The following is a 20,663-nucleotide window of genomic DNA, read 5'->3' as shown; positions in this document are numbered from 1 at the left end:
GCCTTGGTGGTTTTGCCAAAACTTTGGGGCCAAGCTAAACATACTGTGGGAGTTCCATGATTGGATCTCCCACCGTCTTTCGTCTCTTGCTGAAAACGGCAGTAGAGGGGGTTTGGTTTGGGCTTGCAGGGGGAGAACTTTTACTCTTTGCTCCAGTACTGCAGCTATGATTGGTTCTGAGCTGTGATTAGCGGTGGGACCAGCAGTGGAGAGGGGGTTGTGGGGTGGCACTGACCTGACCTCCGAACACCAGAGTCACTACTGCTTACTGGGACACAGCGCGGGTGGCACTGTGGTCTAAACCACTGAGCTTCTTGGGCTTGCTGATCAGAAGGTCAGTGGTTTGAATCCCCATGACGGAGTGAGCTCCCGCTGCTCTGTCCCAGCTCCTGCCAACCTAGCAGTTTGAAAGCACGCCAGTGCAAGTAGATCAGTAGGTACTGCTGTGGAGGAAAGGTAAACGGCATTTCCATGCGCTCTGGTTTCCCTTGTGCCAGAAGCGGTTTAGTCCTGCTGGCCACATGACCTGGAAAGCTGTCTGCGGACAAACGGCGGCTCCCTCGGCCTGAAAGCAAGATGAGCGCCGCAACCCCATAGTCAACTTTGACTGGACTTAACCATCCAGGGGTCCTTTGCCTTTTACCTTTTACTGGGAGGGGCAAGGCAATGAAGAGATCCACCTTGTGCAATTAATTTGGCAGTTGCATTGGCTCCACTTATGCATTTGAATTAGTTCTGACCTCCACAGTGCCCTGACCCTCCGATTCTCTCTCTCCCAGGGAGCACTACCACCCCAGCTTACAATCTCATCCTGCCACCCACCGCTGCATGGGGTGGAGGCACAATATGAGTACATGTGAGCACATCTTGCAGTTAATAGTAGCCTGGAGGGTAGGATTGGCATGGGGTAAAGGCTTAAGCTCTTCCTTTTCCTATGCAATGCCCCTACACAGGAATTCCACCCCCGTGCCCTCTCTGCATTCTGCAAAAGAAAACAAGACATTGGGCGGTTATAGTCACAGATTTTCTGCGTCGCATTTAGTTTTGTTCTCGGAAGCTGAACTCTTTGTGCTAAGTCTGGAATGTTGTTTTGTTTCTCCGAATAGTTCGTCCAACTATATTGGGCAGCGAAAGCCAGCAGTCGGATGTAACTGTGACTCGAGGGAATGATATTTCATTAGAATGCAAGGCAGAAGGTATTCCGGTGCCAGCTGTCACCTGGATGAAGGATGGCCGTCCATTGGTCAGTGGGAGAGGAGTGGAAATACTGAACGAAGGACATCGTCTGTGGCTTAAAAACTCTCAGGTGTCAGACACTGGCCGCTATGTGTGCATTGCTGTGAATGTGGCAGGACTGACTGACAAGAAATATGACTTAAGCATTCACGGTGAGCAAGAGAAATGTGTGCAACAGAAGAGATGCATGTTTGGGGCCAAATCAACAATTCCACTCTGTTTTACAGTGCTGGCCCAACGTTGTACAGTGGAACCTTGGTTCTCAAACCTCTCTGTTGACGAACGTTTCGGAGCCCGAATGCCGAAAACCTGGAAATAAATGCTTCCATTTGGGAACGTGCCTTGGAAGTCGAACGGCTTCCGCTGCATGTTTTTCAATTTTCTCAATTGAATTTGTTGACAGCCCTTTGTGTCTCAGTTTTCGAATGTTTCGGAAGTCAAACGGTCTTCTGGAACAGATTACGTTCGAAAACCGAGGTTCCACTGTACTGTAAATGAAGTGATAATTCCCCGATCTTGAAGATTTTCCCCAAGTGCTCCTCATACTGGCCCCCTGCTAAAAGTTTGAGCTCCTCACATTCTCTCTTCCTTAGCCATAAAACGGGAGGTCCATGTTGTTCTCCTTCCAATGTTACAAGGAAATTGTGTTGAGAGGAAATGAGTTGGGTGATTTGTGCTTCCTTTCCCCTCACTTCTGGGTCTCTTTCAAAGGGGATGTGTGTATTTTCCCACTAAGAGATGTGTGTTGTGTTCTCATACAAGGAAGGCATGTTTCTCCCCGTCCCCCTTCCAGCTATCCTTGTGTCAAGAGAGACAAGAAAGTCCCTTGCCTCTCCTTGAGAAAGAAGGGAAACTGCTGTGAGCTCATCCAAGTCCCCAGATTTGGGGCAGGCATATTATGAGCATATTGCCCCACTGACGACATTTCTAAGCACTAGCTGCCCAAAGCATTCTGTTAACCTATTCTTCATTTGTGGGTTATTTTATGGAGCAGACGGCTTTGGCTGTCCATTATTGAATTATGTTTTCTTATGTGCCTTGCTTCTGGGGTTTTTTTGTGTGTGCTTTTTTTGCAGTCCCTCCAAGCATTGCAGGTGACCTGACTGTGCCTGAAAACATCAGCGTAGTCGAGAAAAATCCTGTCACGCTGATTTGTGAAGCTTCGGGAATTCCCCACCCATCAATAACATGGCTGAAGTACGGGCAGCCTGTCTCTTTGAGTAGCTCTGTAAGAATCCTGTCAGGTAAGCAGGGGTTATTGAAGTGGAAGAAGTTACTTTTTTAAAAAAAAGAGAGATAAAATGAACACCTTATGCAGCAGAGTTAGGGTCAAATTAAGTAGAAGCCTGTGGAAAGAATAAACGAAATATGAGCTAGTTTACAACACCAGCAGTAATACATAGCAATACTTTTCCTGGATTATACCCTATCTGATTAGAGGTAGGATAACGAGGCAGCAGGGACACAGGTGGTGCTGTGGTCTAAACCACTGAGCCTCTTGGGCTTGCCGACCGGAAGGTCGGCGGTTCGAATCCCCGTGACGGGGGGAGCTCCCGTTGCTTGGTCCCAGCTCCTGCCAACCTAGCAGTTCGAAAGCACGTCAAAGTGCAAGTAGATAAATAGGTACCACTCCAGCGGGGAAGGTAAACAGCATTTCTGTGCGCTGCTCTGGTTTCACCAGAAGTGGCTTAGCCATGCTGGCCACATGACCCGGAAAAACTGTCTGCGGACAAATTTCAGCTCCCTCGGCCAGTAAAGCGAAATGAGCGCCACAACCCCAGAATTGTTCACGACTGGACTTGACTGCCAGGGGTCCTTTACCTTTTTTAATAAGGCAGCAGGAGAATCCTCAATATTCAGAACTTACCTCTTTCTCAGCAACTCATGGAGGCACGAGGAGGAAGTGTGATTGAGGGAGAAATCCATTCTGTTCGCATTTTAATTCGCAGAAATGTTAAGGTATTGTGTAAGAAAAACTGCTCCTCTTTTCTTCATGGGGTATCCAGGAGCCTGTATAGAGTCCTTAAGTGGGTTCCCTATCAGTAGGAGGAAACAACAGGCCAACCAGAGAATATTGAGAAGCAAAGCGGCTAGTAAGCCTGATCTTTATTAAAGGAACTGTTGCAACAGGGTCCCCACTCAATACACACAGGAGGGAGGAGAACCCTGAACAAGTCCTTATATAGACTTTTGAAATTGCCCACCCTGTAGCCCAAGACAACTCCCCAAAACATCATTCATACATCACAGAAGGAGGTGGTCTTCAGCAGAAATCCTGTCTGCCAGGATACCTGAAGATGGTCACTGATTACATCAAATGGGCAGCCTGGCCATTCTTTAGTGATGGTTAATACTTTAGTTGCTGAATCCAGCTCATAGGCTCAGCCTATTCATACACAAATATGTCCTTAAGGCAGGATTTGTAAGCAAAAAGACAATGGGAAGGCTTTCCCCATTTGCCTCCCTTTCTGCAGAGGAATATTTGAGGTCATTGGGAGAGACAAAATGGCTTCAGGATTGCTCTCTCGTACTATTTCAGACACTTGGTTGATATATTTAGATATGTGTGCATTTATGAATATTCCATATTTGAACCCTTAAAATTCTTATGACAGTGTCCTGGGACCAATATGGCCACTATATATTGTCAGCCTATATTTAATATGCGAATATATAACTCCTCTTCAGGTGGCAGGATGTTGCGCTTGATGCAGGTGAATATGAAGGATGCCGGTCGCTACACCTGTGTAGTGACTAACGTTGCAGGAGAGGAGAGAAAGAACTATGAACTCTCTGTTTTAGGTGAGTATGCAACAGCTGTCAGGAGGGTTAAATAACTTTTGGGTTTTCGCTCCTCATATTCATGAATAGTTCCAGAGGGCCTTCTTGGTAGTGGCGCCCGCCCTGTGGAATGCCCTCCCATCAGATGTCAAGGAAACAAACCACTATCTGACTTTTAGAAGACATCTGAAACTTCCTGTTTAGGGAAGTTTTTAATGACTGATGTTTTAATGTATTTTTAATCTTTTGTTGGAATCCGCCCAGAGTGGCTGGGGAAACCCAGCCAGATGGGTGGGGTAGAAATAAATTATTATTATTATTATTATTATTATTATTATTATTATTATTATTACAAATATCAATCTGCAGAAAACCTGATATTTGCTCTGATTCAGTGCCCAAAATCGGGTTTTCCTGGGAGGAAGGGGTAGATGAGCCTTGTGACTTTTATCACAGCCAAATGACCTGAGAAGATAATAGGATGAGTGCACATATCACAAATAATGGCAGCTCTCTTTATTTCCCTTGAAAGTCTCAGGAAAAAACCCAACGTAAATGAGTGTATTTAAGGTTTCATCATATACTTGACAAGGTGCAACAATTTTCACCTCTCCGCATGTTTTGAGAATATGGTTGCTGACAATGGAGCAGCATTTATGGTTTCTAATGTGAGCTAACTAGATGTCCTTATGCATATGGCTTTCTCGGTTTGTTTTTAACCATGTAAAAGTTCCTCCGGGCATTGTGGGAGAAAAGAACCTGGAAGATGTGAAAGTGAAAGAGAGGCAGAGCCTCATGCTGACCTGTGAAGTAACAGGTAAGGCAAGGTTTATCTTAATTACAGGCGACTTGGCCATTTGTTGGGGCCAGATTAGATGTGATGTGAACAGCCACATTCCTATCTCTGTGTCTGCCCTGTTTATATGTGGAAGTGAGCCAAGCCAGGGGGGAAAGTGAATGAAGTAAGTCAATTTGGGAAGTTGAGGTCTTTCTCTGTTCAGCTGCCGTCCCTTCCAACCTTCCAATTTATCCATTGAACAGGTGAACAAAGGCAGCCTCCTGTTATGTCCACTTTTGACCCTTACATTATGTGCAGCAGAGCTGCAGGATCTTCCGTGAGCTTGGTTTTTAATATATTTTTTAATGAGGAGACCTTGCTAATCTCAAATGTCTCTTCTCTCACATGTGCGAACACACCCACGTGCCAGCTTGATTGGGGCATGGAGCAGAACAGCTTGAAGGAGGAATTGGCTACTGGGAACAAAAGATAAGGAGGCAATTCTTGTGTTCCATGTTGCTTTCACCACTAGTTAGAAGGTGGAGTCAGATTAATAGGGTCCACCCTGGATTTATAAAGGAGACTAAGCAAAGTGTTGAGTGGGAATGATTTCTCCCTTGGGCCATTTGTTCCCGAACAATATGCCCAAAACTAACAGACAGACAGATATCAGTCACTCTGTTCTAAAGGGCCATCGATAGGTTAGATTCAAAGTGTGAAGGAAACAAGCAAGAAAGAATTGTGCTTTATATTTCTTCTATGCTGGTCATAATGGTCAATTGCAGGCAAAATACTGACTCTTGCATACCATGGTTTGCAAATGGGGAAGAAGATTCAGGAATTCACACTCCTAGAATTGTAGAGCTTGAAAGGACCATGAAGGTCATCAAGTCCAGGAATCTTTTTGCCCAGCGTGGGGCTTGAACCCACAACCTTTAGATTAAGAGTCTCCTGCTGTGTTGACTGAGCTATCCCTCCTCTCCAGTGCGGTGTAGTGGTTAAGAGCGGTGGACTCGTAATCTGGGGAACCAGGTTCGCGTCTCTGCTCCTCCACATGCAGCTGCTGGGTGACCTTGGGCCAGTCACACTTCTCTGAAGTCTCTCAGCCCCACTCACCTCACAGAGTGTTTGTTGTGGGGGAGGAAGGGAAAGGAGAATGTTAGCTGCTTTGAGACTCCTTCTGGTAGTGATAAAGCGGGATATCAAATCCAAACTCCTCCTCCTCCTCTTCTTCCTCTTCTTCTTCTTCTTCTTCTTCTTCTTCTTCTTCTTCTTCTCTTGAATGATCCCCTCCCTTCATTGTTTAACTTGATAATTTAATATCATTTAATATAGGGGCAGGCAATTGCTTTCAGTCTGAGGGGCAGCTTCAAACGTGGCTAACCTTTCAGAGGTCATATTCCAATAGGGGGCAGGGCAAAAAAACCAAACTCAATGAAGAATATACATGGCCTCCAACCATCTATTCCATACACAAACACACAAGTTCTAGACAAACCAACACTATGATCAAAGACCAAAGACTTAAGTTTCCCCTTTTGTATGAAAGAGGGGTTCATCTTTCCTTCTGCACTGTTACTGAGATTGGAGCTGGCAGATGAAGAGGGAACTGGGAGCAGGAACACAGCTTTCGAATGCTGCAAGCTGAAGGCATTTCAGGTCATTAGCAGCATCCTTAGAAACAGCAACTTCTCGCTGCTTCCTAGACTGTGCCAAATTCGAATGCGATTCAACATTTTATGGCATAAGATTCCTTAGTTAAGCCAGGGAGTGATTCTTAAGCCATGGCTTGCGTAACTGTGCTGTACAAAGCCATGGAAAGTTCAGCTTTGCACAAAAGGGTCCCAAATGTTCTGCGGTAACGGATTGGTATTGGATGATATCACACGAGGGAAGGGTTGGCAAAATGGACTCACGGGTCAAATGGGGAGGCCTGGCAGCACTGCAGGTTTTATGTTGCATGTTTGCTGTTAGTTGTTGTTGTTTAGTCATTTAGTTGTGTCCGACTCTTTGTGACCCCATGGACCAGAGCACACCAGGCACTCCTGTCTTCCACTGCCTCCCGCAGTTTGGTCAAACTCATGCTGGTAGCTTTGAGAACACTGTCCCGCCATCTTGTCCTCTGTTGTCCCCTTCTCCTTATGCCCTCCATCTTTCCCAACATCAGGGTCTTTTCCAGGGAGTCTTCTCTTCTCATGAGGTGGCCAAAGTATTGGAGCCTCAGCTTGAGGATCTGTCCTTCCAGTGAGCACTCAGGGCTGATTTCCTTCAGAATGGATAGGTTTGATCTTCTTGCAGTCCATGGGACTCTCAAGAGTCTCCTCCAGCACCATAATTCAAAAGCATAAATTCTTTGGCGATCAGCCTTCTTTATGGTCCAGCTCTCACTTCCATACATCACTACTGGGAAAACCATGGCTTTAACTATACAGACCTTTGTTGGCAAGGTGATGTCTCTGCTTTTTAAGATGCAGTCTAGGTTTGTCACTGTTAGTAATCAAGGTTAATGCTGGCACAGTTTCCTCTTGACAAAGTCTCCCAAGGCTGTTTCATTCTCTGGTTACAAGGGCAGCCCTGACTGACATTAACCTTGGTTTAGCATTGATGCGCATATAATGTTGGGCCATGGTTAAGACAGATAAAGAGAACAAGAGAGCATTTGCAATGAAGATGGAAGGAAGGAATGGAAGGGAGCTTGGTTCCAGAATTGCAAAGCATGGTTTAAAGGCAACCAGTGTTATGTCTGCACCGAACCGTTGCCAAGATGTATTTTGTAAATACAGCCCACTGTGATTTTTCTCCACCACAGAATTACTGTAAACTTTTACTTTGTGGTAGGAAAATGTGTTGCGTATACAGAAGCAAACTTGGCAGTACGAAGGTGGGATAGTGGCCAACACAATATGAAGTAACTCAGGTGTAAAATAATTCTGCCCTTAAGACAAATGGCTATCGCGTTTGCTTTGCAAATGTGCACAGAAAATGTATATCATCTTAGATCAAATTCAAACTGGTGATTAAAAAAACAACAACTATTGAATTTCAGAGCTGTTCTGAAGTTCTCTACTAATGGAATATAAGGTTGTATTCAGTTCTAGTCCCACTCAGAGTAGACCCATTAAAATTAATGAACATAACTAATTTAGATCCATTAATTTCAATTGCTCAGCTCTGAGTAAAACATAGTTGGAGTCAATCCATGACTTTTTTTGCATTTGATGTTGGGCTCTCATCTAACTGCCTCTGCAGACATGTACATAATAGCTCTCTGAAGAAGTGTTCTGTGATTTTTTAAAATAAATATCCTTGCCTACAAACAAAAAATAGTCTGTACCTGTATGCATTATACCTATTACAGATAGGTAGCCGTGTTGGTCTGCCATAGTCAAAACAAAACAAATTCCTTCCAGTAGCACCTTAAAGACCAACTAAGTCAGTTCTTGGTATGAGCTTTCGTGTGCATGCACACTTCTTCAGATACACTGAAACAGAAGTTTCCAGACCCTTCTATATAGTGAGAAGGTGGGGAGGGGTATTACTCAGAAGGGTGGTGGGAATGGGTGATTGGCAGATAGCTGTGATGAGCCTGTTGACGACTCTTAACGACTGCATTATACCTATATTGTTCCTCAAATCTATATCTATATCTATATCTATATCTATATCTATATCTATATCTATATCTATATCTATATCTATATCTATCTATATCATCTATATCTATATATCATCTATATCTTTTTCTGATATATAGTTTTCACTTTATATTTTAATTTTAAAGTTTCCTGAACAATGAAGTGTTAGAAGTCATTAACAGTTACAAATATATGTTGCTCTTTTTTTGTTTTTTTGTTTTTAAAAGGGAACCCTATTCCAGAGATCACATGGTTAAAAGATGGGCAACCTTTCCTAGAGGATGACAGCCACCAGTTAATATCCAAGGGGCGCTTTCTTCAAGTTACAAATACACAAGTATCTGACACGGGGAGATACACCTGCATTGCATCCAATACAGCTGGAGACAAGAGCAAAACCTTCGGTGTTAATGTACTTGGTAAGATTCCTGTGGGTTTTCCATAGAAGAAGGCAGATCTGTTTCGACGGAATATGTCAGTAAAATATTTTGCATGCAGTTTCCTCTAACGTGTTGCACAACACAATGCCATTCTTAGTGATATATCCACTTTTATACACACCTTTCTCTTATATGCATTTTTGTATACACTGGTCAGAAAACTGAATTGCAAAATTTGGAGAAATCTGAAGCTTGAAGGGTGGCTGCATTTTGGTTCACATATTGGACTCTTCCATACTTCTGCTTGTTCTTTGCCTAGAAAGCACAAGTCTGAGAAGTTTTGCCCTTGCCCCTCCACTATCCCCTGGGAACCCAGCTCTTTAGCATTAAATCAACCCAATTGCTGTTATTTTTGTTTTCTGATTCTGTGCTAATAAACGGGTTTCCCCTTGGGAAAGTAGCCGGGCAATGGAGGTTTGTTTAAGCCCACTGTTTCAGAATGTGTAAATTTCTTTCCCATCACGACATATAGCAATAAAAATGTGAATGCATTTATATAACAGAGGAAATTCATAACAACAACAACAACAACAACAATTATTTATTTATACCCCGCCCATCTGACTGTGTTTCCCCAGCCACTCTGGGTGGCTCCCAACAGAATTAATGATGATGATGATGATGATGATGATGATGATGATGATGATGATAATGCAATAAAACGTAAGACATTAAAAACATCCCTGCCTTCAGATGTCTTCTAAAAGTCAAATAGTTCTTTATTTCCTTGACATCTGAAGGGAGGGCATTCCACAGGGTGGGTGCCACTACTGGGAAGCCCTCTGCCTGGTTCCCTGTAACCTCAACTTATTGCAGGGAGGGAACCACCACAAGGCCCTCGGAGCTGGACCTCAGTGTCTGGGCTGAGCGATGGGGGTAGAGATGCTCCTTCAGGTATAGTGGGCTGAGGCTATTTAGGGCTTTAAAAGTCAGCACCAACACTTGGAATTGTGCTCGGAAACATACTGGGAGCCAATGTAGGTCTTTCAGGACCGGTGTTATATGATCTTTGCTGATGGGTTTTCATGCAAATTTAAAAACGCAACCCAAATTATTAGAGAAATGTGAGGAACCAAATTTAAGATTGGAAAAATGAGGAAAATGAGAGAATGAAAATGGCGGGTCCATCCATCCCTAGCTACATGCAAAGCTGCTCACCAGGCTTTTAGTGCTTGGTTTAAATATAAACAGTTCTTGTCCCAGGAATCTTTGGAAATTGTAGGTTGGTGGTAGTGGTGGTGGTGAGAATTTTGTTACAGATCCTTGGGCTTCCTACAAAAGTACGACTCTCATAATTTCTTGGTAGTTGGGATGTTACCCCAGGGGTGTGCCCAGATGCACCCTAATGTTTCAAAAAATGGGATTGTTGTGAGGGAAGCAGCGGTTGGGGAGAGAAACAGCGGAAGGGAGAAGCATACACAAGAGATGCAGGCAGAATAAAAAGGCTGGAATGCCTGTACCTGGATCTGTCTCATAGTTCTGTTTCCACCCAGGCTCCACTCTCCACCTTTTGCTCACACCTGGTGAGCGGTATCTCATTCTCCAGGACAGGAAGATGCAGAAACCTTAATGTGTTTTGGTCAATTCGGGTTAGCTCATTATCTGGTTAAATACAATGATCATGAAAATTGACTGTATCTTGTTATAAACCTGGTTATCACAACAGCAAGAAAATAATAATGGTATTTTGTGTCTCATTTTTTAAAGTATTTTCAAGGTGAAGTTTAGATGTTAATTTAAAAAACATAGTTTAGTTAAGTTTTAATTTGTTTGATGATAAAAATAAATCCCTTTATAGCAGAGTATGTATTCAATCGTTGCTCGGTCCCTGCTCCTGCCAACCTAGCAGTTCGAAAGCACATCAAAGTGCAAGTAGATAAATAGGTACCACTCCTGCGGGAAGGTAAACAGCGTTTCCATGCACTGCTCTGGTTCGCCAGAAGCTGCTAAGTCATGCTGACCACATGACCCGGAAGCTGTACACCGGCTCCCTTGGCCAATAAAGCGAGATGAGCGCCACAACCCCAGAGTCGGCCACGACTGGACCTAATGGTCAGGGGTCCCTTTACCCTTTATGTATTCAATAAATGTGTGTCTGTAAAATAAAAGTAAAAAAATCCCTAGGTGCACACCCTAATGAAATTTGATGTATATTCCTATGGATGTAACTAGATATGCCCTTCGATTTAGTAGCAGATATACCGGATGTTTTCTGCTGGGGCGAATATACACACTTCCTTACCATCACCATCAAAGGTTCAAATGTGGTCACTGTGTTGAATATGCAGCTGGAATCCACAGGAACCGGTCACTCTACTTTTCTTTTACGCATCTCCTTCCCTCCACCCCTGGTTCTTGTTCAGTGTCTCCATCTATTGTGGGTGCGGATAATGACGGGGGCACCGAAGAAGTCACAGTTATTTTGAATAACCCCACATCACTGGTTTGTGAGGCTTATTCCTATCCCCCGGCTACAATCACCTGGCTAAAAGATGGAGCTCCCATAGAATCAAATAGGAATATCAGGATTTTGCCAGGTAATACATTTTTGTTTCTTTATATTATTTGGATTGCAGTTTTTGTCACTGTATTACTCAGAGAAGTCTAGGTGGGGCAGAAAGTGATGCACAAGTTTTACTCAATTCCTGCTCTTCAAGTGGGCAGAATTTAATGTGTTCTGCATCTTGTACAGCTATATTCTGGTAGGACGATGGCAGTTGTTGTTTTTTAAAAAAATGTTTTACCACTTCACTTATCCCAAAAGCATTAGGAGCAATCAGATCGACTAAACCTCTAAATATTCCCTCTACATAAGAATGAACACATGAGGGAGAAGACTAGGTCAGAACCCTTCTTCCTGGCATTTTGTTTCCATATGGAAGGAATGTTTTTTTGGAGGAACGTTGACTTACATGAGCTTCATTCTCATTACAAGAGAGAGAACCTTTTAATCCATTTTAACTGTGCAAACCTGAAGTTCTGGTTTATCCTTGAATCCCTCATGCAAAATAGTGACAGTCTAGAGCAGTCTTTCTGACTATTGGGGCCCCAGGTGAACTACAACTCCCATCATCCCTATCTAGCAAGACCAGTGGTCAGGAATGGTGGGAGTTGTTGCTCAACAATATCTGGAGACCCAAGACTGGTCCAGAATCACTCTAGCTAGAGCCCAGCTCCCAAGAATTCCTTTAGTTCTTCGGCTTTAGCATGTGGTGAAGTAAGCATGGTTTCATTTTATTTCATTGACATTGTTAGCCAACCGTGATTCATACAGAGTCCCTGCCTGTTTCAGAGGAAAGCCTACAAGCATTAATTTAAACAAACCATATTGTTTCACAGGTGGTCGAACTCTACAGATTCTGAATGCCCAGGAAGACAACACTGGCAGATACACTTGCATAGCTACAAATGAAGCAGGGGAAATGTTAAAACACTATGAAGTCAAAGTCTACAGTAAGCATGCTAACAATTTTGCTGTAATCCCTATATTTTTGGTTTTCTTGCCCCAAGTTTTCTCTCCGTTGCTGCTTGGGATTTATAATGCAACCTCATTCAATGACTGAATTATTCACCTGCGAACCAAAGTGAAGCCATATATCTACATTTTGTTTTGCTTCGTTTCTCCCTTGGCATGCTAGCGCCAAGCGAGGCAGCAGGAAAAAGGCTTGGAGCAGGGAGCATATATGTCTGAGGGAAAGGAGCAGCCTGCCAGGTTGGTAGTGGAAGAGAGGCTGCTTAACTTTTTCTCTTCCAGCCGTTTTCCCCATTCAAAATAGCTTCCAGCACCTGTTGTTGTAAGTGCTGTAGAAAAGAACTTTCCGCCTACATGCGAAAAAGCAAATTGAAGTGTGGATATTTTTGGGTGGAGAAAAGAAAGAAACAGTTAAGTGGCCTTTGCCATGCTTCCTCACAAGACTGCAGACACCCATAGCTGCATTTCATTAAAAAATAAAGAAGGCATCTGTTTCGTGTGTATGTCATGTCTTCTTTGGTCTTAGGTTTCTCAGCTGGAAAGCCCATCAAAACAAAAACACCCAATTGTTAGAGCAAAGGGCAGATGGTGGCCTCTTGTTGTACCTCAACAGGAATACTGTTCCACACAATAGGGGCAGCCACACTGAAAGCCCTGCTCTGAGTTACTGTGGCACAGGCTTCTGCAGTCTTTGGGACTTTCAGGAGAAACTAACTCTCCTGCAGACAGCAGGAATCTACTAGATGTATAAGGGATGTGGGTGGCGCTGAGCCTCGTGGGCTTGCCGATTTGTAGGTTGGCGGTTCAAATCCCCACGACGAAGTGAGCTCCCGTTGCTCAGTCCCAGCTCCTGCCAGCCTAACAGTTTGAAAGCACACCAGTGCAAGTAGATAAATAGGTACTGCTGTGGCAGGAAGGTAAACAGCGTTTCCATGCGCTCTGGTTTCCGTCACGGTGTTCCGTTGCGCCAGAAGTGGTTTAGTCCTGCTGGGTCCGTGACCCAGAAAGCTGTCTGTGGACAAACGCCAGCTCCCTCGGCCTGAAAGTGAGATGAGCACTGCAACCACATAGTCGCCTTTGACTGGACTTAACTGTCTAGGGGTCTTATAAGGGATAAGGTGGTCCCTAAAACAACCTGCTGCTGAACTGTTTATGACCCTATGTGTTACCACCACAACACCTTGAGCTGGACCTGGTAGCAGATCAGTAGCTAGTGCAAATCCTGAAAGCAGGGTGTTAAATGCTGGTGGTACAAGCAACCTATTAGGGACACGGGTGGCGCTGTAGGTTAAACCACAGAGCCTAGAGCTTGCCGATCAGAAGGTCGGCAGTTCGAATCCCTGTGACGGGGTGAGCTCCCATTGCTCGGTCCCTGTTCCTGCCAACCTAGAAGTTCGAAAGCACATCAAAGTGCAAGTAGATAAAAAGGTACCGCTCCAGCGGGAAGGTAAACGGCGTTTCCGTGCACTGCTCTGGTTCGCCAGAAGCGGCTTAGTCATGCTAGCCACATGACCCGGAAGCTGTACGCCGGCTCCCTTGGCCAATAAAGCGAGATGAGCGCCGCAACCCCAGAGTCAGCCACGACTGGACCTAATGGTCAGGGGTCCCTTTAGCTTTTACAAACAATCTAGCTGCTGCCTTCTGAGCCAGCCTGCAGATCAATTCCAAAGGTAGCCCCACATAAAGCACATTGAAGTAATCCAGTTACCCTGAATGACTAATTGCTGATGTGGGCATTCATGTGGTGCAAATCACCCAGCTCTGCATGACTCCTACCCATGCACGCTCTCTTTCTGATAATGCAGTGGATATTGAAGTGATAAGTAAAGGTAAAGGGACCCCTGACCATTAGGTCCAGTTGTGGCCGACTCTGGGGTTGCAGCGCTCATCTCGCTTTATTGGCCGAGGGAGTCGGCATACAGCTTCCGGGTCATGTGGCCAGCATGACTAAGCCACTTCTGGCGAACCAGAGCAGCACTCGGAAACGTCGTTTACCTTCCCGCTGGAGTGGTACCTATTTATCTACTTGCACTTTGACGTGCTTTCGAACTGCTAGGTTGGCAGGAGCAGGGACCGAGCAACGGGAGCTCACCCCGTCACAGGGATTCGAACCGCCGACCTTCTAATCGGCAAGTCCTAGGCTCTGTGGTTTAACCCACAGCGCCACCCGCATCCCATTGAAGTGAGAAACTATATTTTAATTAATGGGGTCTTTCTTTCTGTGCAGTCCCTCCTACCATAAACAGAGGGGACCTGTCTGGAGTGGGTTTATCTCCTAAAGAAGTGAAGATCAGAGTGAACAACAGCCTTACACTGGAGTGTGAAGCACATGCAATTCCTGCTGCAGGCATCAGATGGTACAAGGATGGACAGGCAAGTCACCAAATTATTTCCTTTCAACGAGCTGTTTTAAAAACAAAGTTTTCTACAGCGCTGTCTTCTTTCCCTCTATCCCATCTCACAAAAACATAGTAATTCAGCACCCTAGGAAGCTATCTTTTCTTTCCATGGAATGCAGAAAGCTGTGAATACCACGCCATCTCAGAACCACAGGATGGCATATGAGGAAATGCCTCCTGCACTGTGTCTTTTTGCAATTCCATAGTGCTCCTCCTTAGTCTTCCTTTTTAGCACTCTGTGCTTAGAATCGGTTCCATATTTTGCTTTCACTGGCATGTGGATTATTGCTCTTGGCTCCTAGAATTTTATAGGTACTGACATAAGAGTAAATCCAATCAACTGAGAACTGGATGCTCTAAGTTTTTCCAGAGCTGGTCTTTTGGCAAGAGTTAAAGAGTCCCCGTATGAGGAAGCATATTAATAGAAATATTATTCTTGTTTCTGTTGGCAAAGCAGAAGGAACCAGCATACGGTCCCTTTTAAAATGACTCTCTTCTTAATAATTTGCAAGTAAACAGATTGGAAATAATAATAGCTTCAACACTGAGATGGAAATACTAGGAAAAATGGACTGTTAGATCATGACTTATTTCAGAACTGCACAACTTGCAGCCCAAATGCATGTGAGGTCTTTAGGTTAACCTCCTGTTTTTTCTGCCTCCCCAGAACCACAAGAACAGAAAGGTCCCATATCAAACACCGGGCAGAGGGGAAATGGGGAACAGGTTCCTGGGTGCACAAAGGCATGAGGTTGTAGGTAATGCTACTCAGAGTAGACCCATTGACTTCAATGGATATGACTCATACATTCAGTTCAATAGCTCTACTCTGTGTAGAAGTTAGTTGCATACAACCCAATGAGGGCCAGGTTGAAGTAAGATGTTATATTAGCATAAGCCAGTGCAACAAGTCCTACTAGTGCAGTGGACTCCACCCCCCCCCCCCCAGTACAGACCCTGCACCCCCATCAAAGGCTCTCCCTTCTCCCTCCCCCCATGCAACAGTTAAAAGAAAAAACCGCTCTCTTTCCCTTATGGGGTATTTCAGAGCCCGTATAGAGTCCTTAGGTGTGTTCCGTATCAGCAGGAGAAAATAACAGAGGCCAACCAGAGTACATATTGAGAAGCAAAGCGGCTAGTAAGCCTGATCTTTATTCAAGGAACTGTTGCAACAGGGTCCCCACTTACCACACACAGGAGGGAGGAGAACCCTGAACAAGCCCTTATATAGACTTTTGAAATTGCCCACCCTGTAGCCCAAGACCAATCCCCAAAACATCATTCATACATCACAGAAGGAGGTGGTCTACAGCAGAAATCCTGTCTGCCAGGATACCTGAAGATGGTCACTGATTACATTAAATGGGCAGCCTGGCCATTCTTTAGTGATGGTTAATACTTCAGTTGCTGAATCCAGGTCACAGGCTCACGCTATTCAAACACAAATACACCCTTAAGACAGGATTTGCAAGCAAAAAGACAATGGGAAGGTTTTCCCCATTTGCCTCCCTTACTGCAGAGGAATATTTGAGGTCATTGTGAGAGTCAAAATGGCTTCAGGATTGCTCTCCCGTACTATTTCAGACACTTGGTTCATATATATATGTGCAACGATCTCCTTAGTGTGATGTTTAATTCCATCCATAGTAATTGAACCCAACACGTTTTCAATTACCTTCCCCATAGTGATTCTTAGGCACTAGCCAGCCACTTGAATCTTGAGCTCTCTAAGTCCAACACAAAGCCTTGCAGGCTGGGTGGGTTTTGCCGCTCCAGAGCAAAAACCACATCGCTGGTTTGACTTTGTGGGTCACAAAATATGGGCACATTTTATGCATGTAACACTTATTTAAAAATAATGATGAAATTCTCATATACGCTTCTTGATAATTAAATCACAGCCTATTGCTTCAGATGACCACATAACAATCCAAGCCAGTGGGCGCATTCTTCAAATCAAGTCAGCTCAGATATCTGACACAGGCCGTTACAGTTGTATAGCCTCAAATATCGCCGGAGAGGATGAGCTGGAGTTTGATGTCAGCATCCAAGGTAAAAAGGGTCTTGATTTCCACCTGCCTATCCATCTCTTTGGGTGATAAGAAAACCCCCAAATATGCCTCTATTTACCGTATTTTTCGCCCCATAGGACACACTTTTTCCCCTCCAAAAATGAAGGGGGAATGTGTGTGCGTCCTATGGGGCGAATGCAGGCTTTCGCTGAAGCCAAGAGAGCGAGAGGCGTCGGTGCGCACCGATGTCTCTCGCTCTCCAGGCTCCAGGAAGCTATCCGCAAGCCTTGCACGCCCGGGGGGAGTTCCCCCGGGCGTGCAAGGCTTGCGGGCGGCAGCCGGCAGCATGGAGCACGGGGCGCCCTTCGGAGGACGCCCCGTGCTTCGTGCAGGTGTCGGCTAGCCTTGCGCACCCGGGGGATCTCCCCCCGGGAGCACAAGGCTTGCAGGCGGCAGCCTGCAGCGTGGAGCACGGGGCGCCCTCCGGAGGACGCCCCGTGCTCTGCGCAGGTGTCCGCAAGCCTTGCGCACCCGGGGGATCTCCCCCCGGGCACGCAAGGCTTGCGGGCGGCAGTCTGCAGCGCGGAGCATGGGGCGCCCTCCGGAGGACGCCCCGTGCTTCGTGCAGGTGTCGGCAAGCCTTGCGCACCGGGGGATCTCCCCCCGGGCGTGCATGGCTTTCGGGCGGCAGCCTGCAGCGCGGAGCACAGAGTGCCCTCCCGAGGACGCCCCGTGCTTTGCGCAGGTGTCGGCAAGCCTTGCGCACCGTGGGGCGCGTGGGGCACCCTGAAGCAGAGCGCCCCTCGCGCCAGGCAGACATCGGCCAGCCCCACAACTCGGGGGACTGCGGGGAGGCGCAGCACCACCATCCCACTGTTCCCCGACCTGGTTTTGGGGGGGAAATAAAGGAATTTTTTTCCCTTTATTTCCCCCCCCAAAAAGTAGGTGCGTCCTATGGGACGAAAAATACGGTACTTAATATGTTAAGAGCAATTGCTTGTACTATTTCTTAACAAAATGGGTGGCTAGCATGCAGTTAGGTATATTGGGAGCAAAAATTGAAGGGAATAGGAAAGATTAAATGTCTTGCTCTTTTCTACTTGCCTGTTGCCCGTGTCATCTATCACAGTTCCCCCTAATTTCCGAAAACCGCCTGGAAGCTGGGAAGACGGTGACGTGCTGGATGGCCAGGGAGGAGGAGCGAAAGATGTGATCATGAATAATCCTCTTTCTTTGTACTGTGAGACTAATGCTGTTCCCCCTCCGGTACTCACGTGGTATAAAGATGGTTACCCTCTGAGTTCCAGTGATAAAGTATTGATCCTGCCAGGTCTGTATTAAACAGATGAGCAATTATGAATTAAGATAACCAGCCAATGTCCACTGAACTTTCTTAAGATAATCATTTCTTCAAGGGCATTTTTTGTTAAGGTTATTGTTTGAAATAATTTGGGTAAACCTATGAATGCTGTGGATGCGGGTGGCGCTGTGGGTTTAACCACAGAGCCTTGGGCTTGCTGATCAGAAGGTCGGCGGTTTGAATCCCCGCGACGGGGTGAGCTCCCATTGCTCGGTCCCTGCTCCTGCCAACGTAGCAGTTCAAAAGCACATCAAAGTGCAAGTAGATAAATAGGTACCACTCCAGTGGGAAGGTAAACAGCGTTTCCGTGCACTGCTCTGGTTCGCCAGAAGTGGCTTAGTCATGCTGGCCACATGACCTGGAAGCTGTACACCGGCTCCCTTGGCCAATAAAGCAAGACGAGTGCCGCAACCCCAGAGTCGGTCACGACTGGACCTAATGGTCAGGGGTCCCTTTACTTTTACCTTTTTATGAATGCTGCAGCATTCTGAGATGTCCTGCACTTTCACTTTTACCTTGCATATTTATTTTTGTTACAATAATTAAATTAGCTCCCCCACGCCAGTTTCCATGGCTTCATGTGCCGTCATCACTCTGACTTGTAGTAGAGAAATTTATGTGTGACCTAACAAGAGATAATATGCTTCCAATTCACACGCATGAACACTGGCAACCACAAAACTAAGAATTGCAGTACATAGGGTCTTTTGTAGGGAGTTTAATTCAGGGAAGGGCATTCAAAGTAATGGGCTAGTATTAAAACATTCTACTAATTTTTTTGGTGGGGCAATACCTTTGAGATAAATAATAATAATAAATAATAAATAATAAATTTTATTTATATCCCGCCCTCCCCAGCCGAAGCCGGGCTCAGGGCGGCTAACAACAGTAAAATAGTGCAACATTGTAAAAACATTTCATTATAAAAATTAATTAAAATCAAATTGATGGCAACCATTAAGCTAAAGTTCTGTGAAGATTGCCAAGTTCCTCCCTTACTTTTGTGTTTTTCCTGTACCATCTGCATGCCAAGTCCAAACATATAGAGATGTTTTCAGTGGTTGTTGTGCAGCCTTGAAGCTTCCTTGCCCCAGACACATTGCAGAATCTGAGTCTGCCGTAAGACTTTTGCGTGTGTTTTGCCAGCTCTCGCGTACTTTTTATATCGGCAATATGCATTATACGAAAACACTTTTTCTCATTGTTTTGTTTGGTTTCCAAGCATTGTGAGCTTTCCTTTAACCCCCCCCCCCCCAAAAATGAGCTAGGTCCAAAATGTAAATAAAACTTAATTTTGGAGGAAGACATGATGAAGGTTCAGTTATCTCTGCATGAGATGCCTGCTTCTGCGGGTGGAATTGGGTGCATGCTTTTATTTTAGGATAGGCTGTGGGTGGAGGGGATGCACAAGTATATCCATTCATTCAGGTCTTGGGAGGGATTTGTGTTTAGAATGCCGGAAAGTTCATGTTTGTGTTCTTTCTAGGAGGTCGTGTCCTGCAGATTCCACGGGTGCAGAGTGAAGATGCTGGACGATACACGTGTGTGGCTGTAAACGAGGCTGGGGAGGATTCCATCCAGTATGATGTCAGCGTGCTTCGTGAGCTCACCTTACTTTGTTCAACTTTATCCCTCCTCTAGCCTTTTTAATGTGGGGAAAGGGACAGGGTAAAAACTTTTAAGAGTCTTAGAGCTGTAAGGGATCCTGAGCGTCTATGCAGAAGCGGAACAGGCTTTCTAACTGAAGGGTCTGTTGCGTCTCGAGGCCCCAAGACCCAGTGGCGTAGCGTGGGTTGTCAGCACCCGGGGCAAGGCAAGTAATTTGCACCCCCTAACCCGTGGATTTGCGCCCCCTAACCCTAACCCCCAGATGTTGCACCCGGTGCGGCCGGCCCCCCCTGCATCCCCCACGCTACGCCACTGCCAAGACCCACCCCCAAAATAAATACACACAGATACTTATATTAGTTTAAGTTTTGGGGCAGATTTTGGCCATAACTTTACTGAAATACAATCACGTGAGCGGTATTGGCTTAGGCATTGACTCCCCACTATAACTGACTCCACCTCTCAGGGTGATCGACCAATGGGGTAAACCAAACAAGGGAGCAAGGTTGATGAGGACCAACCTATGCTCACCCCACGGTTCCTGTGGTCCTGGCATGGCCCTAGCCCCTCAAGCGGACTTCGGACGAGATCCAGGACCCCCAGATTCCTTTAACGGAATACCCAATTCCTTGAGGGGCAGGTGATGGCCGCACCTCCCCTCCCCACAATCCAACTGAGCCAATGCCTAACCGCCACCTTACAAGTTGTGACGATTTGCTAAGGGGTAGGCGAAAACCAAATGGCTAAAAGCCAATCTGGCAAATGGAAAAAAATTCCTATGCAGCCCCTGTTCCAAAACAGGCGACCCAAACCAAAGCAAGGCCAAGCGACTCTACCTAAACTAGGGAGGGTGGTGGGTGTTCAGCCGCGCAAATGCAAGTGCCCGACTTGCATAACACTGCTGCTTTTAAAGCCCCTGGGATCACACCACCAACTGGCTAT

The 20,663-nt window shown here is 45.6% G+C and overlaps 1 protein-coding gene across 1 annotated transcript in view; it reads left to right on the top strand.

Moving 5' to 3' along the window:
- The window catches only part of HMCN1 (hemicentin 1), a 314,679-nt gene that overhangs the window by 197,150 nt on the left and 96,866 nt on the right, over window positions 1-20,663 (top strand). The window contains exons 45-55 of the mRNA XM_081866236.1: window positions 1,107-1,388; window positions 2,313-2,480; window positions 3,925-4,038; window positions 4,748-4,834; window positions 8,658-8,849; window positions 11,234-11,407; window positions 12,210-12,323; window positions 14,570-14,715; window positions 16,643-16,793; window positions 17,883-18,083; window positions 19,600-19,713. Coding sequence (XP_081722362.1) covers window positions 1,107-1,388; window positions 2,313-2,480; window positions 3,925-4,038; window positions 4,748-4,834; window positions 8,658-8,849; window positions 11,234-11,407; window positions 12,210-12,323; window positions 14,570-14,715; window positions 16,643-16,793; window positions 17,883-18,083; window positions 19,600-19,713 — 1,743 coding nt within the window. The remainder of the gene's footprint in view (window positions 1-1,106; window positions 1,389-2,312; window positions 2,481-3,924; window positions 4,039-4,747; window positions 4,835-8,657; window positions 8,850-11,233; window positions 11,408-12,209; window positions 12,324-14,569; window positions 14,716-16,642; window positions 16,794-17,882; window positions 18,084-19,599; window positions 19,714-20,663) is intronic.

The sequence above is a fragment of the Podarcis erhardii genome (genome assembly GCF_964252035.2).
Source record: "Podarcis erhardii genome assembly, chromosome: 6".
NCBI classification, from domain to species: domain Eukaryota; kingdom Metazoa; phylum Chordata; class Lepidosauria; order Squamata; family Lacertidae; genus Podarcis; species Podarcis erhardii.
Note: the sequence above shows the minus strand (reverse complement) of the source record. Positions and strands in the feature narration are given on the sequence as shown.